General features: G+C 42.1%; 1 protein-coding gene across 1 annotated transcript in view; it reads left to right on the top strand.

The window, feature by feature from the left end:
* The window catches only part of LOC125043373 (dual oxidase maturation factor 1-like), a 59807-nt gene that overhangs the window by 41642 nt on the left and 665 nt on the right, over window positions 1-17500 (top strand). The window contains 7 exon segments of the mRNA XM_047639466.1: window positions 309-508; window positions 2041-2098; window positions 14972-15323; window positions 15571-15782; window positions 16017-16392; window positions 16394-16813; window positions 17405-17500. The exon segment at window positions 17405-17500 is cut by the window's right edge and continues 665 nt beyond it. Of these exon segments, the coding sequence (XP_047495422.1) occupies window positions 344-508; window positions 2041-2098; window positions 14972-15323; window positions 15571-15782; window positions 16017-16392; window positions 16394-16813; window positions 17405-17459 (1638 nt within the window). The 5' untranslated portion in view covers window positions 309-343 and the 3' untranslated portion in view covers window positions 17460-17500.

Genomic DNA, 17500 nt, shown 5'->3' with positions numbered 1-17500 from the left:
CAGCAGCATTGTGATCACTAACATATTAGTCTAGCAAATTAACATTTTAAGAACCTCAGCCTCAAATCTTCTTTTTATCTCACTCCTGCAGCATTGTCATTACTAATCAACGAATTAACAGCATTGTGATCATTAATTAACATATTAGTCAAGCAAATTAGCATTTTAAGAACCTCAGTGCCTAATCAAGTTCTTTTTCTCTCTCTCTCCTGCAGCATTGTGATCACTAATTAACATATTAGTCAAGCAAATTAGCATTTTAAGAACCTCAGTGCCTAATCATCTTTTTCTCTCTCTCTCTCCTGCAGCATTGTGATCACGGTCCCGAGAAAGGGTGAGCAGGATGCGAGGTTGGTTCGACGCCTTCCGCTCCGATGGCGGCCCCACACTCTACGCCTACAGTAACCGCACGAGTGTCACCGCAGACGTCCCCACCATCACCATCATTCTGCTCTTCCTCACTGTCTTCTTGGCCTTCGTCACTATCTTCCCCGGAGTCAGGAAAGAGGTCAGTGGATTGGATTCCTTTAGGGGATTTTTTGTTTGTTTGTTTGTTTGTTTAGTGTTTTTGTAAAGGGGGGAGGTTGGTGGGTTTTTTTTTTTTTTTTTTTTGGGGGGGGGGGGTGTTATGGTGGGTATTAATAGGGATGATCTTTTTGTTTTATATTTCTATTTTTCTTTGTTTCACTGTCTTACTCCTACTTTATTCATTATTTACATCTTCATTGATCTGTTTTTCTCTTATCCCCGGCTCTTTCTTTCTTTTCTTTTCATCTTTTATTCCCCGGTTCTTCCAACTCCAAAATAAACAAAGCTCGTTCATTGCGTGTTCTACCTGTTCACTTCAATAGGTTTCTTCTGCTGAACTTTCTCCTCCAGAAGCCGAAGTGAAATGCTATATAATTGATGGTCATGAGACTCCCATAAAAATATATTCCTCCTGTAGGCCTACGTAAGATGCCCTGCAGTAGCGAGAAGAGGCCTAATTGTCCCAAATTCGTCCCCCCTCGTAACCTCCCCCCTCCCTCCCCCCGTCCTCTATCTCTCATCACTTTCATTTTGAAAGTGTAATGCTAATCTATTTGTATCCGTTTGCGTGGATTTATCAAGTCAATGATCACATTAGTTCTCCTTTTTTTTATTTTAACGAGTATTTTTGTATTTGTCATCAACATTTTCGTGTTCGCCCTTCTCTTGTCAACATCCAAAGCATATCCAGACCTTTCCCATCATTATAATAAATCGTACAAACCAGCATCAGGAAGATCATCTTTCCCACACCTCATCTCCAGCCTATCTCTTGTCTCGTTACTTCAGCTCTCCTATTACTGATGTTACATTTCACCCCCTAAAGGTACTACTGCTTACCACCTCCCTCTCTCCCTCTCGGTGTCTTTTTCTTCGTCTGTTCCTTTCTTCGGTCTCTTTTTCTTCCTCTGGTTCTCTGTTGGTTTGGTTTTATCTCTTTCTCTCTTTGTGCCTTTTTCTTTTTCTGTGTTCTTCTCTACTCTTTATCTTTGCCTCTTTTTAATTTTTTTTTTTATCTATTTTCATTTGATGTATTTGTCTCCCTTCTCTTTTCCCCTTCTCTTTTTTGTCATTTCATTCTTATATTTTGCCTCCCCTACTCTTTTTTTCTATCCCCCCTCCCCCCCTCTCCCATCCCTCTACTTTTGCAAACTTAACGTCACCATTTCATTATTTTTTTCTTCTCGTCTACATTCTTCTTCGCCTTTTTGGCTTTTTCTTACGTAGTTATTGTCTTCTGGTTGTTATCTTGTTTTCTTGTTCTCATATCTTCCTTTCTGTTTTCAATTTCTTTCGTTTCTTCTTGTGGGAATAGATTTTTTATTTATATTTTCTTTCTTTCACGCATTATGATTGATGTAGCTATATATGATTTTGCATACAACATACATACATATAACATTTATTTACACATAAGATGTTTATGTTTATGCGTAGATACCTAAAAGAATGTCTATTGCATACCCTCCTCTTGCATGTAAATTTTATCGTTTTTTCCTTGCTCTGTTGCAGAGGTTCGCCACATTCTGCACAGTTACCCTCAGTCTTCTCACCGGCCTAGTCATTTGTGGTAAGTGTTATCTCCCGTGTTATCTTTGTAAATGTTTCCTTGCTTGTTTTTACCTCGTTATCATTTAACACAATCATTATCATCAGTAATCATACCTTCACCCAATCAAACCGTTAGGTATTTATTCATTTTTTTTTTCTCGTTAACACAAACTTGAGAAGGTGAAAAATCTGTTTAAAAAAAAAAAAAAAAAGGAAAACTGATCACGACCTAAGCAGACGACCTCCCGAAGGCCGCCCACCCTCGATCTCTCTTAAGGTCGTCGGGAGCGTCTGCCTTCCCTCATGACCCTTTCACTACCTCCCCCCCTCCCCCCTCCCTCCCCATCCCGACCTCCCTACGAAGAACCATGGAACGAAAATAGAACAAAATGGTTATCTTTCTCTATCCTATCTTTCTCTATCCTCCTTCGTTTTGCTTCACTCCTTTCCCCTTATGCAATCCTCTCTTCCCTAGGAGGAAAAAAAAATATTCCTCCTGCTCCTCCTTTTTCTCCTCCTCCTCCTCCTCTTCCTCCTCCTCCTCTTCGTCCTCCTTCTCTTCCTCCTCCTTCTCTTCCTCCTTCTCTTCCTCCTTCTCTTCCTCCTCCTTTTCCTCCTCCTCCTCCTCCTTCTCCTCCTCCTCCTCCTCCTCCTCCTCCTCCTCCTCCTCCTCCTCCTCCTCCTCCTCCTCCTCCTCCTCCTCCTTCCCCTCTTCCTCCTCCACTTTCCTCCCCTTCCTTCCTCCATCCCCCCCCCTCCCAGAATAGTCATGGGGCACGTCCCCTACGGTCCCCTGCCCTCACCCCCCCCCCACCCCCTCATGAATAATCATGACTCTCAAATCAACAAGAATATCATTGAGAGGAAGGACGGCAAGTTTTGAAATATATCATCGCGATTTTTTTTTCATTTTTCTTTTTCTTTTCTTTTTTTTTGAGAAAGGGTAAATTTCAATTACATAATTTTCCCTATACTTATTATCTCTATTTCCGTTCATTATCTTTTTTTTATATTCCATTCGTTTAACTTCAAATTTGCTTTGAAAGGAACATCTCAATGTGAAGAACGATAAACTCAAAAGAGTCTGTGCAACCTGGTCACCTTGCAAAGACTTAGACACCAAGGTTGTTGCAAGGAGAAGGTAGAGGAAGAGGAGGAAGAAATTAAAGTAGAGGAGGAAGGGGAAGAGGAGTAAGAGGCGAAGGAAGAGAAAAAGAGGAAGCAGGAGGAGGAAAAAGAGGAGGAAGAGGAAGAAGAGGAGGAGTTACAAAAAGAGGAGGAGAAGGAGGAGGAGGAGGAGGAGGAGGAGGAGGAGGAGGAGGGAAGGGGAGTAAGAATTGAAGGAAGAGGAGAAGCAGGAGGAGGGAAAAGGGGAGGAAGAGGAAGAGGAGCAGCAGCAAAAAGAGGAGGAGGAGGAGGAAAAGAACACGAGGAGGAGGGAGAGAAAAAGAAAAATAAGGAGAAGGTAGACACTGAGAATAAGTAGGAGGAAAGTGAACTATAAAAAAAAGAAAGAAGAATAGGAAATTACAAGGAATTCAAGAGAAGAAAAAAAAAAATCCAACAGAAAACGAAGCAGAAGGAGGAAGACAAAGAAGAGGAAGTGAGTTTGGAAGACTAGGAAGGGTGAAGGGTGAAGGGTGAAGGAAGGGTCAGAGGGCGTGAAGGGAGGAAGGAAGCGACTTACTTCCGCGTGGATTTAGGTCGCTATGTTCATGCGTCGCCCGGGGGGGGGGGGGGGTAAGTGTGGGAGTAGGAGGAGGGAGTGAGGGAGGAGGAAGGAAGAGAAGGGAGGAGGGAGGAAGAAGAAAGAGGGAGTGATGGAAGAGGAAAGACGAAAGAAGAGGAGGGAGGAGAAGGGAGTTAGGGAGGAGGAAGGAAGAGAAGGGAGGAGGGAGGAAGAAGGAGGAGGAGAAAGGAGGAAGTAGGAGGGAGGGAGGAGGAAGGAGTTTGAAAGGAGGGAACGGAGAAGGAGGAATAAGACAGTATGAAAGAAGGGGCAGTGAGGAAGGAAGGAGAGGGAGGTAGGAGTAAGTGAAGGAGGAGGAGAAGGAGGGAATAAGGAAGGAAGGAGAGAGAGAGAGAAGAGTGCGAGTGAGAAGAGGAAGGAGGATGAAGTAGGGGGGGGGAGAGAGAGGGGGGGAAGGTGACTGAGGACGGCGAGGAAGAAGAGAGAAGAGGAAGGAGGGAGGGAGAGGGAGGGGGAGGAGGGGGAGGGGAGAGAATGGGGAGAGGAGAAGGGGAGAAGAGGCCAAGGTCCGGGGAAGCGAGTGGCTGCCATTCGGAAAGAGAAGGGAAGCGAAAAGATGAAAAATATAGACATGAATAAAAAAGATAAAGAAAGAAAGGAAGTAAGGGAGGAAGGAAGAGGCAAAAGAGGAACGAAAGAAAATAAGTAGGGGGTAACGCAAGGAAATGAAGAGAAGGGGGAGGAGGGAGGGAGGGAGGGGGAGGGAGTAAGGGGCGTGGAATTGCGGAAGGAGGCGGGGTCGACTCGCGTTTTGCAAGAGAGCAATCAGCAACAAGGTCAGCAGGGCTAGACGCCAGCTGTTCGAGGCAGTACCACTGACTTCCCCTCGGCGATGATAGAGTCAGGAATGTGACTGACTATTTCCTTTTTGGAGCGTCTATCCTTCGCCTTCTCTTACTATTCTCTTCACTTTCTCTCCCTTTCCCTTTCTTTTAGACTGACTATTTCCTATTGGGATTGACTATCAATCACCTTCTCTTATTATTATCTTTACTTTCTCTCCCTTTCCCTTACTTTTCGCTCGGTTTATTGTATATCTTTTCTACTTTCTACATCCCTCTTCGTTTGCTTCTTCATTTACTTCTACTACTATTACTTTTTTCTATTCTCCTTCTCCGTCTTTTTTTTTTTTTACCTTTTTTTTTTCTTTGTTTTGTCTTACTTTCTTCTCCATCACCACCATCATTATCTTCCTCTTCCTCTCCTCCTCCTCCTTCGTTTATTTCACCTGGTTCTCTCACTTGACTTATAGCCCCCTCCCCCCCTCTGATCCTTATCCCTATACCCACTTCCCCCCCCTCCCTCCCTCTCTCTCTCTCTCTCTCTCTCTCTCTCTCTCTCTCTCTCTCTCTCTCTCTCTCTCTCTCTCTCTCTCTCTCTCTCTCTCTCTCACTCTCTCTCTATTTCTCTCTCTCTCTCTCTCTCTCTCTCTCTCTCTCTCTCTCTCTCTCTCTCTCTCTCTCTCTCTCTCTCTCTCTCTCTCTCTCTCTCTCTCTCTATTTCTCTCTCTCTCTCTATTTCTCTCTCTCTCTCTCTCTGTCTCTCTCTCTCTCTCTCTCTCTCTCTCTCTCTCTCTCTCTCTCTCTCTCTCTCTCTCTCTCTCTCTCTCTCTCTCTCTCTCTCTCTCTCTCTCTCTCTCCTTTATTCCGTTCCACAACATTTACTCTCGGTTCACTTAAGCGAGAAAGGCCATACTGGTCTGTACTGTTGTGTTGCAATGGCATCTGTAATGCTTCGTTATGATAGCCTTTGATAATGGCTTATGCAGGCTTATTGAAACGATTTAATAAATTTGATAAAGAGATCTTCAACAGTAAGAACATAACAGTGATTCACTTTGTAATATTCTCAGTATATTACGAGAAGTACAGCAACGGGATATTAACAATACGACAAAAGAAATACAGTAACTCAGCAATACAATGATTGTAACGTAATTGACGTTGTCCGTGATACAATCAGGTGATAAAATACACTGAATGCACGGATGGTTACACCAATAACAAGAAGGCATTTGAGTGTCAGTAGAACAGCCTCCTCCAGGTCTTGTAATAAGAGAAACACGCGGAAGTAAGTGAGAGCGGCGCGTGTGGAGGGGGAGGGGGGGGTGAGGCGGGTAGGCATGGTCACGCTGATTTAGGAAGTGGAGGCGTAAACAAGGAAGGGGGGGGGGGGGGGGATGCTGTACTTCCTGGATCCTCAGACATCCTCGTGGAAGTCGCGAATAGCCTCCCGGAAGCGTTCGGAGACCGAAAAGAGTGGGAGAGGGTGGGGGCGGGGGGGATAAAGGAAAAGATCTATTTTTGCTGTCGCCAATTCTCTCAGCTTCGCACTGCAGGAATTACACGTTTGTTGCCTTTTGAAAGTGACTGGCCTAAGAGGATTGGTTGTAAAGCTGCGTTGAAATCTCCAACATTTAATCTCCGGAGTTGAGCTGATAATAATCATGACACCATTCACTAGTGATGAATGACGCAGTTTTTTTATCTGGCTTCCAGTTTATGATGAATTAGGTTCGCCAACTGCTCGTGGCGCTAACCAGGCAGATGTGATTGGATATGGCGCGTTAAAGTCTATTTTGAGGAGAATCTTGCGGCGTTTTCCCGTGTAATAACGATGGCATTGACTGATGATACTTTTTATAACATATAAGGATAGATCAGAACAAATAACGCCAGGAATAGCAACAGAAGTAACTGTAACCACCACTGTCCTTGAGGTGTGTTCGTGGTTTGCGTTTTATCCGAAGAAGTTCCGTGAATTCTTTCCACTGATCCTATTTTTTTTTTATTTTATTATTTTTTTTTTTTTATGTGCATTTTACATTCTTAATCTGCACGCTTCGACTCCATGGGCCAGTATTAGAGGGACACCAAGGATGGAAGACAGTGCACGTGATCTGCATGTGAGACGAACATCAATGTATCAGGGACATCCTCGCACGTGACGTGTTTGGACCCGGAGCGCCAAGCAGAGGAGCAAGTGTTGACTGGGTTCACTCATGAGGAAGGTGGGGGAGGGAGGGAGGAAGGGAGGGGAGCTGGTGGAGAATCGGAGGCGGGGAAGGATGGAAGAGGTAAGATGAGGGAGGGGAGAGGAGGGGGAAAGGGTTAGAGTTGGGAGAAGGACTTGGAGGAGGAGGTGGATGGAGGAAGGGAGGTGGGAGAAGGGATGGAGGCAGGGATGGAGGGAGAGAAGGAGGGAGAGAAGGAGGGAGGGAGTCGGGCACGGCGCCGTGTCCTTGACTGCGGGGAGAAAGGGAAAGTTTGAAACGAGCCTCGCCGAGTGTTTGTCGTCTACACATAGCACCGTTCGAACGCTCGCCTCTACCGCTGTTTATTCTTTTGGATCAACATTTTAACTTTTTTTTTCCATCATGGTCACACTTCTCTTGTTTGTTTTTTCAAGGAATCTTCGCTTAAGAGGTAGAATGGGCATAATACGCAGTTCAGCCGCTAGAGCGCGTGAAATACGGAAGTTAACCCTTCTCTACAAAGGCCGTCCTCTCTTACACAAGAAGCTCGACAACCGCGCGCCATCTGAGAAGTCAGCCGGAAATAACACGAATTCTTAGCCTTTAACCTCATGCTCTTCAAATGCACGTCGAATGGGGAAAACACTGCCATATTTCAGCAATCGAGATGAAGGGCAAAATTCCAAAAAAAAATGTGAGGTTGTGGGGGGAAAAACAGCCAAGAGAGGTAATGAAGCAAACGGTAAATTGGACTGAACAGAATGGAAAATAAGAAAATAAATAGAATATGAAGAAAGGCGAAGGTGACAGCTAACCCTTCCCAACCGCCATATCTTCCTTAAGATTAATATTTTCAAGGTCTCTGGGCCAACGTCCTCGGCCACCTGGCGGACAAAGCTCAAATTACTCGGAAGAATTCGGAGCGGTTGGCCGGTGCAGAGCGAAGGTTTCCATAGATTTTCCATCAATAGTCAGAGGAAGATGTGGAATTTGTGGCCATTTATTATGAACTTTAAACAGATTCTTTAATACCATAACTCATTATATCACTTTTAGTATAAAGAATCCAATATATTAATAAATTCGCATATAGACACTTTTAGTAACAGCATATCCTCGTTTTATTATCAGCTAATCATTCAATATTCAAATTATTCGATGCACTGACTAATATACAGTAATATTAATTTACACTAGTCTTGTATAACACTAAAACCTTCAACTCGGAGTGAATGAAAGTTCGGTACCGGTACGTATCACATAATACCGTTAACGATTGTGTGTATGACCTTTTATCTGAGGTCAGTTTTCGTGTATTTATGGGACAATTTCCGCATTTACACTCTTCCTTGGATATTCTCCTTTTTCCGGAACTCTTTTTTATTTCTGACTGTTCATCTCTTGTTTCCTTTATTTTTATCTTCTTCCGGCGATAATGTTAAACGTAAATATATATTTTTTTGTTATTTTCGTCTCTCTTTAGCCACGCAAAAATACTTCAGTCTCTCCTCATCGGAGACGAAGGTGAGTACTCTTAGAAAACGAGAATTAGAGGAAAGGGGAGAGAGATGGAATAAGGGAAAAGGAAAAAGGGAAAATCGACCCCAGTAACCCTCGCTGCCCAATAGGCCTACGGGAATCCGAATAGGCCTATGTTACTACTAAACGACGCAGACAGGAAGAACAGCTGATCAGTCGCGGAAGTAGGAATACGTTTCCTCTCCTTGGTCCCAATGCATCCGGTATGTTTAGTGCTTAGTGACTGCGCGGCGGGGAAATGGGGGGAGGAGGTGGGGAGGGAAATGTGGGGGTGTGAGTGGGGAGGAGGTGGGGGAAGGGGGGGCAATGGGAGGAAGGTGGGGGGGGAGGAGGTGGGCAATGGGAGGAAGGTGGGGGGGAGGAGGTGGGCAATGGGAGGAAGGTGGGGGGGGAAATGTGGAGGTGTGGGTGGGGAGGAGGTAAGGGGGGATCTAGTTCAGGGGGAATGAGGGGAGTGTGGGTGTGTGGGAGAGGGAGGGGGGAGGGGGGGAGATGGGGACAAAAAGGGAGTGAGGCGTCTCTCCAGGTCTACATTTCTGCCAAGTCACAGTCTGTAGTTTACGCCATTTTTTGTATGTCCTTGATGTTTCTCTCTCTCTCTCTCTCTCTCTCTCTCTCTCTCTCTCTCTCTCTCTCTCTCTATTTCTTTATCTCTCTCTCTCTCTCTCTCTCTCTCTCTCTCTCTCTCTCTCTCTCTCTCTCTCTCTCTCTCTCTCTCTCTCTCTCTCTCTCTCTCTCTCTCTCTCTCTCTCTCTCTCTCTCTCTTTCTCTTTCTCTTTCTCTCTCTCACTCTCTTATTCTCTTCTCTCTCTCTCTCTCTCTCTCTCTCTCTCTATCTATCTATCTATCTATCTATCTATCTACCTATCTCTCTCTCTCTCTCTCTCTCTCTCTCTCTCTCTCTCTCTCTCTCTCTCTCTCTCTCTCTCTCTCTCTCTCTCTCTCTCTCTCTCTATGTCTCTTTCTTTCTTGTACTGCTCTTTTTTAGGCTTTTGGAGTTTGTTGCTGTTGTTGTTTTTGCCAACTCATTCTTCCTTTCTATGTTTCTTAATTAAGTTGTCTTTCTTAGATAATTAGTTTTTTGTGTGTGTATCTCGTTTGATTAAGATCTGGATTTTTTTTAAAGCCTTTATTTCTCACTGAGCTTGTGTGATAATTTGCTACACTTCCCTGTTGCAGAAATGTTGCAAGTCATGGAAGTTACACATATTATCGAACATCGCTTAAAAACATCAAGAACGAGAAGAAAAAGAAACGACTCTAAAACAACACCTGTTTGGTTATAGTCGACGTTTGATTTATATTTTTTTGTAGAAATTCGGTAGCAATAAGCAAAGTACTTGGACGATACAGAAATAATCTGCTATTAAGATGTTCCTTTGCTACATAATATAATACATCCTAATTCTATTACAATCCGCTGTAGTATTATTTGGCCATGTAATTGTTCCTTTGATGCAGGAAACAGCCTTCGACGATCCCTCATTAAAACCGCCTCAAGACCGCATTGGCGCGGAAAATCACCCCAGTCTTAATTGCCTCTCTACGGAAGATGATACGACAAAGAGAAAAAAATAATAATAATAAAAATAGATACAATATAACTCCGCTTCCTGTAGTCGTTTGATCCCAGATATACCCGTTCAATAATGTTCATTCTAAATCGGGCATTAAAGTAAGACAAAAGAGTCTTAAATAAGATACGAAGAGAACCTTCGCTTCCGGAGACCATCAGAAGTCTTCAGTATCGAGTCTCGAGTGTTCAATATAATGTTCATCTTTGAGGAGAACATCGGCGGAAGGCAAAGGAACTCTAGCAACACTACCACCGCGATTATGTCCAAGGTCGTCACACTTGGGTCGTTATTCCCCCCTGTCCAAAATGGAAAAGCGAAAAAAAAGCGAAAATGGGTTCTTCATGACTCGCCTGTCTGCCTTGGTACCAACGCGCTCTTGGCAACTAAAATGGCCTCAGTCGTTTTATTTTTTTCCTTATTTTTCTTTTTCTTTTTTTTCTTGTGTTTTTGTTATTGAGGTAGGATTTTTTTAGTTTTTTTTTTTTTTTTCTGCGAGCCACGTCCTGTCTCTTGCAGTTTTTTCTTCTCCTTTATTTTTCCTGTATTTTATTTTGAAACCATTGTTTTTTTGTTGTTTAATTTAAATTTTCAGAGCATTCGAAGTACCCGGTATGTTTCATATGTCAATTTTTTCCTCAAAGATAATAATAATAATGATAATGATGATGATGATGGTAATAATAATAATAATAATAATAATAATAATAATAATAATAATAATAATAATAACAACAATAATAACAATAATAATAATAATAATGATAATAGTAACAATAACATTAAAAATAATAATGACGATGATAATAACAGTAACAATAATAATAATAATAATAATAGTTGTAATGATAATAATCATTATTATTATTATTATTATTATTATTATTATTATTATTATTATTATTATAGAAATGATAATAATAATAACGATAATACTTGAAAAAAAAAATATGATAATAATGATAGAAGTAAAATGAAGATGATGAGGAGGAGGATGCGAATGATAATGATAAAATAATAATAAAACTGACGGAAAGTATTTCCACCAAAACACCGTTACATTGATATTATGCCTCGTCATTCTGCCATTGCCAAGAACTGATGCATTGTGTTGCAGCCCGAGTGCGTGGCTCGCAGGAAACGACGCAAAACTGCAATTAATTGTAATGATTATAATTTGTGAGATGTGAGCTGATATTTTAATATGTTTCACCTAATGAAATCGAGTAGTTGTCTTTATATTTTTGTAATTAATGAACGAGAGAAATTTTTAAAAAAATCTTAGTGGTTGTTGCAAAGCATTGTGCAATTGTACCTATAACTCCTGTTGCAGCGGAGAGTAAGGAGTATAAGTCATCATTAATTGGTTTACAGGAAACCACAAATTTCTGTAAATGGCAAAACTCGAAGTGACGTCATGTGCTCGAGATGGGGATACCAATCAGCTGTTCACGAAAGGTTACTAAATGCCACAGAATCACTTCTACGAGTTTAGGCGCTCAATATACTTTGGCAGAACATTTATCTTCGTTATTTGAAATCTCGATTCTTATATCATTTACCCTTAAACATATGCTAATAACTTATCGGCAGATTTTGGTAATACTTGACAAATTGCAAAAATAATTTTTGTCTCACTTTTTCTCGTTTTTTTTCATCAAACCAGAGCAAATATAGACGTATTTCAATCACCAGCGTGATGGAGGCGAACGTGACACTACATTTCTCTGAGATCAGTCACGCCCGATTGACAAACGCGGTTCCCAAAAAATCTTTATGAGGCCTCTGATTCAAGTTCTCAATTTGTGACGTTTTCACTCACTCTTGGTCGATTCGTGAAAGAAAAAAAAATAAACATTACAGTGAATTTTTGTTCTTGACATATTCGGGAATTACAGGAGATTCTCGAAAATAAATGCTATATGTACACATTTGTTTTACTGGATACATTTTATAGTAATGCAGTTGCTTGAGTTTTTAGCCTCCAGATAACCTCTTCTATCCTTGGCATGTTCACCTTGCATTCAAAGGATAAAGCGATTGTTGAAATTAGCGGGAAAATTTCAAACTACCTTGAGCCACGACAGTAATGGTGAGGCAGCAGCTTCACGTTTTTTGTTGACGAAGGAAAATTAACGGCGCGTCGGGGGAGACTTGGCTATATTTAGGCTTGTTTGCTGCCTGTATTTTTGTCTGGTTTCTTTCTTTCTTGTTTAAGGTGTCTGTATATTTTTGTTGTGCTCTGTAAAACAATCTTACAGGAGAAACTAGTAAAAAATGAAATGTAAAAATACGATTCCAATCGAGCAATGCATTAGTAACACGCACAATTTGGGATTGTCCTTGTAACAAATGTGTAAAGAATTTGGAGTATCGTTCAGCATGAATATTGATGCTGCCAGCCATGACACAAACCTAAAAGACAGGGATAAAAAAAAAAAAAAAAAAAAAATAGAGTTGAACTAGATAACAAGAAATAGTTGACAGCTCGAGCTTTAGCACCAGTATAAGCCAGTTGCAAAAAACCCTTTACTAGCACAAGCTCATGATAAGACCTGACACTAATACAAGTATCAATGCCGTCATTAATACAACTAACTAGAAAATTTCAGAATTAACGTTAACATTACCACAAGTATCAAGAATTTGCACTGCGTCTTACCCATGATTAGCTCTGCCTCTCCTCATACCTTTTAAGACACCAATACATTCAGCGACATCACAAGCAAAAAGGAAGCCCAGAATGACAACAAGTGCTTGAAACGTTAAAACAGATATCTAATCAACGAGAACAGGCATTTTGGGTATATTATTTACATGCCACTTTCTCGTCAGCGGTGTTTACGGCAACACGAAACGAATTAGAATTAGACACAATTGTGTAAATAGTCGCATTTCCCGTCGCTTTAGAAATCTCTTGTAGTTATTTCAAAAGAAAGAAAAGGGAGCGAACTGAGTGACGCAATAGTTTAAGTAAGTTAATTTGACGCGGCTGTAAGCGTGACTGCAGGGAGTTGGACCCAGGCTAGTATTCTGAGAACACTAGCATGAATATAGCGTCACTATTCTCTTGTTCCCTCTATTTATTGATCTGTCTGTCTGTCTACCTGTCTGTCTGTATGTATGTCTATCTGTCTGCCTGTCTGTCTGTCTGTCTGTCTTTTTGTGTTTATATTTATATATACATATACATGTTATGCGTCCCTGTAAACATGAGAGACGACTATTAAACGGCATTATTCAAGGTTTCGGTGTACGAGGATATCATGACATAACCGAATTCCAATTCTTTGTCATAAAGTCTCATCGTCCATTTCTTGTCATTTATTCATCAGAAATATTACCATAAAAATACAATGAATAGTATGTCTTCCTCACTATGGACGATTTACAAACAACGATCTTATTTTCACTATATTTATTTTCTTTAGTCTAAAGAACAATGACTTTTGGTCCTTGAATATGATTTTTTTTTTTTTTTTCTATTGTCGCATCACGTGTGTTCTTAACATCCGCTCTAACGACGGCCTTCCTAAGAGAGATGAACATGCTTAGGCGTCCACGCGTAACCTAAAGTTGCTTTATATAGATGTAAACTAAATATTAATAGGCTCGTTATCATATCACATTACATATCAATTGTGATAATTTCTAAAGATAATATCCATTGGCTTTTACGTACATAGTTAACCTTGATTGATAAACTACAGGGCAGAAATTTTTTTTAAATAATAAAAATACGACACTAGTTCCACTCCCAAGCCAAGGAACGAAAAGGCGGCGCGGGGGGGGGGGGGGGGGTCTGAGCGTGGCGGTGACGTGATTCCTGCAACGAGATCCTGAGGTTGAAACAGGTGTTGCTGGCCTTCTCGCCTCCTGGTTTGCCTTCAGATTGTGTGCTTCTTTAACCAGGTCGTTGCTTCGCGTTGCATATCCGATGTAAGGAAAGGAGTTACCGATTTCTGTGTGGATGGATGCATTGACTCAAATGCTTGGTTTCCCTTGTTTATCGTTGACGTTAGTTGGACACGCAAACTTTAATTTCTCTCTCTCTCTTTCTCTTTATCTTTCTCTGTTTCTTTTTCTTTCTCTTTCTCTTTCTCTCTATATAGATAGATAGATAGATAGATAGATAGATAGATAGATAGATAGATATATTAGTATTACTCGAAGAACATTACAAAAAAAACAAGGAAGAACTCGCACTGTATAAACACGGAGATGCAGAATCACACGTTACTCTAAATTCTAAACAAAGTCCGTCATCTGTTGCTGGCAAGTCTCGACTCCCTGCAGAGAAAGCTTCGAACGAAAGAACGAAGCTCCTTTATGGCGGGCTGTCGAACAACTGACGCCGTTGCCTCAGCCTGTCCTCGAGTTAATCGTCGAGGTGGGATTCTTAACTTTGGATCTTGTTAAAGTTCTCTTAGACACGATGTCCTTATGAATTCGAGTTGAGTTTCAAATTGTTTCTAATGTGTAATGGGGTGTTGAGTCAGTTCCACAACAATAAAATCGACGATTAGGCAACGTTCTCGGTAAAACAAGGGAAAACTGTATACTTGTGTGTGTGTGTGTGTGTGTGTGTGTGTGCGTGTGTGTGTGTGTGTGTGTGTGTGTGTGTGTGTGTGTGTGTGTGTGTGTGTGTGCACGCGCGCTCTACAAACGAACAGTAATATTAAAGTGCATGCTGTTATGTTTGTTTATACTTTCATTTATGTAGAGTCATCATTTTCATCATATATACTTAATTTTATCGTCACCTTTGCTAATAACATCAACAAAACGTCAGTAATAACTAGTGTATTGATCGCCATCGCGATTACTGATATTACCGTTATTTGCAAAAACAGTAATTTGATTCAGTAGCTACGTCATTGTGAATGTCTACACTTTCGTTAAACCGTTCGACTCTTCAAAATATCTAACACTCTCCTTATTCCCTTTCATATAATCCATACTGTTGTTTTTTGTTAGCTTGCCTAATGTATTATTCATTTGTTTTCATTTTCACTTTCTATTCTTCGCCATGTTTACCCCGTCTCTTCTTTCCAGTCTGCTGCGTGGGTTCCTCATGGCACGTGGCCGACGGGGTCATACGGTCCTCGTACCGCGCCTTCTCCCGCGAGAAGATCGACGCCACCCTGGGCGTGGCGATCGGCCTCGACCACGCCAACGTCACCATGCGCGTTATCCCCATGCACAACCGGAGCCTCGACATCAACTTCAACGAGCGCTTCTACTGGCAGAAGCCCACTGACATGAGGGACCACTACCGAGCCGCACTAGTCAAGGGTCTGCCCTACCCCATCCTCACAGTGGCCGAGTACCTTTCGCTGGACAACGAGGGCTTCGCGTGGGGACGCTACTACCGCAGCGCCGGCTACTACACCAGTATTGTGTTGTGGTGAGTTCCTTTGTATATTCCACCCGTTTATACAGCCTACGAAAATGTCTTAGATTCATTTATATGTACTTTTGATAATGTGACTGCGAACAAAGAAAGAATTCTTAGGGTCTCCACTTTGTGTATATATTTCCCTTAAAAAATACTTATTGGTAGTATAAGCGAGAAGAGCCACAGCAGTTAAGCATTATAGAATATCCATAATAAAGATGATGACTGGGTAACCACATCTCCCCTTGCGTTTCAGGTCCTCCTTTGCGTCGTGGCTGTTGATGAACGTGTTGATGGTGAACGTGCCTCGCTACGGCGCTTACACCATGACCATCACAGGCGCTCTCATGGGGCTCTCCAACCTCGTGTTCTACATGCTCATGCCTCCGAAGCCGCTGCACATACGATTCGAAGACGCAATCATCACATTCAAACTCGGCTGGTGTTTCTGGCTTGTTCTAGTCGTTGGTAAGTCGCGGTTCTACATGCAGTGCATTTGTGCATTTAGATAGATACGCAAATAGATAGATATGTAAGAAGATGTGCAGATAGATAAAGACTGTAAGGTTTTTCATGATTGTTGAGCAGTAGCAGTTATGGCAATTCTAAAAATTATGATGTTAAGTAATGAAAGAAATATGATGATAAAAACCTAGGATACCATGTCTGTTTCCAAGTTCTGAATGAACCTTTGTCCTGCAGGCATCATCATAACCGTGTCAGGCATGATCATATCCATCATGGATTGGATTTACCCGCATAAGTTCTCCACCATCATGGAGGTGGACTTCGACACGCCCTACGACCGCCACATCATCATCGAGGATTCACACGACACGAGGAAGCGCCGTTTCAAGATCCCGCGTCTGGAGGAGCCCCTCAACGCCGGCCTCAACGCGGGTTCGCGTCTCCTGAGGCGGCTGTCGAAGCGCGGCAAGGATCCCGCAGAGGAGGAGGAGCCGAGAATCACGCCCGGCATCGACAACTACGCCTTCGAGATGGAGCCGCCCAAAACGCCTAAGCGCTACCAGAGCTTCATGATGCGCACCGACTCCAAGAAGTCCACCAAATCCGTCAACTTTCCACAACGCGTCGACGCGCTCGCAGCACTTCCTGGACATCCCGCAGCTGCCGGACTTCGAGGACAAGACCAAGACCTTCCAGCGGTCCGACTCGAAGCAGAGCAGCGTGTCGTCCATCTCCGTGGCGTCGTCGCCCAAGAGCGTTAACTTCGAAGACGCGCCGGGCCCGAGCGTACATCCGGCGGGGGCGGCCGCGCCTGCTCCCCCGGTGGGTCCTGCGGGAGCCTCTATGCTAAGACAGGACTCCAGTCAGTCGGTGTCTTCGTCGTCGTCTTCGTACGGGCTGGGAATGCTCTCGCGAGACCCGAGTATAAGAAGGATCTCGGCGGAAGAGAACCTACATGCTCCCGTAACTAGAAATAATTCAGGAAATATAATTGTATTCCATCGAACGGATTCTAGAGGACAATTACAAAGGTAAGGGTCATCTGTTGTTATTAGTACCATTTTAGTAATGGTAGGAATAGTAGTATGAGTAGCAGCAGTAGTAGTAGTAGTTATTGTTGCTGTTGTTGTTGTTGCTGTAACATGTTAATCATCTTCATATGCTGTACGTTTTAATGCAGTATTTCAGTTCACACCATCATGAATCCTGTTACGAGATCACATAAAGTACTCAACAACAATAATAACTGATGCTACTACCACTATTACTATGAGTGATGATAATGATAATGATACTGATAATAGAATAATACTAATAATGATATTGAGAATGATACTGAGAATGGTATATTATAACAATAGGAATGATGATAATGGTAATAAGAATAATAACAAAAATAATAAGATCATAATGGTAATAATAATAATAATAATAGTTGTAATAGTAAAAACAATGATATGAAACACAAGGCATTACTTTCTCCTGTCATATTTCAAAAATCTATTGTTCAGCCTTTGGATTGAATTGTTCCATTATTCTTACTTCTTTGTTTTGCTTTACATCTGATTATTTTTTGTTTTCTTTTGTTTCCTACTATTCATGTTTTCCTTTCTTCTATCCAGGTTAAATGGAGAGGTCGTGGAAATTCAAACGGATGATTCCACGGACATTTGGTGATAAGGGACGACCTCGCGTGCAATGATCGACGTTAAATTATA

The sequence above is a fragment of the Penaeus chinensis genome, chromosome 33, assembly GCF_019202785.1.
Source record: "Penaeus chinensis breed Huanghai No. 1 chromosome 33, ASM1920278v2, whole genome shotgun sequence".
NCBI lineage: Eukaryota > Metazoa > Arthropoda > Malacostraca > Decapoda > Penaeidae > Penaeus > Penaeus chinensis.
This window is presented reverse-complemented; position numbering and strand designations above follow the sequence as displayed.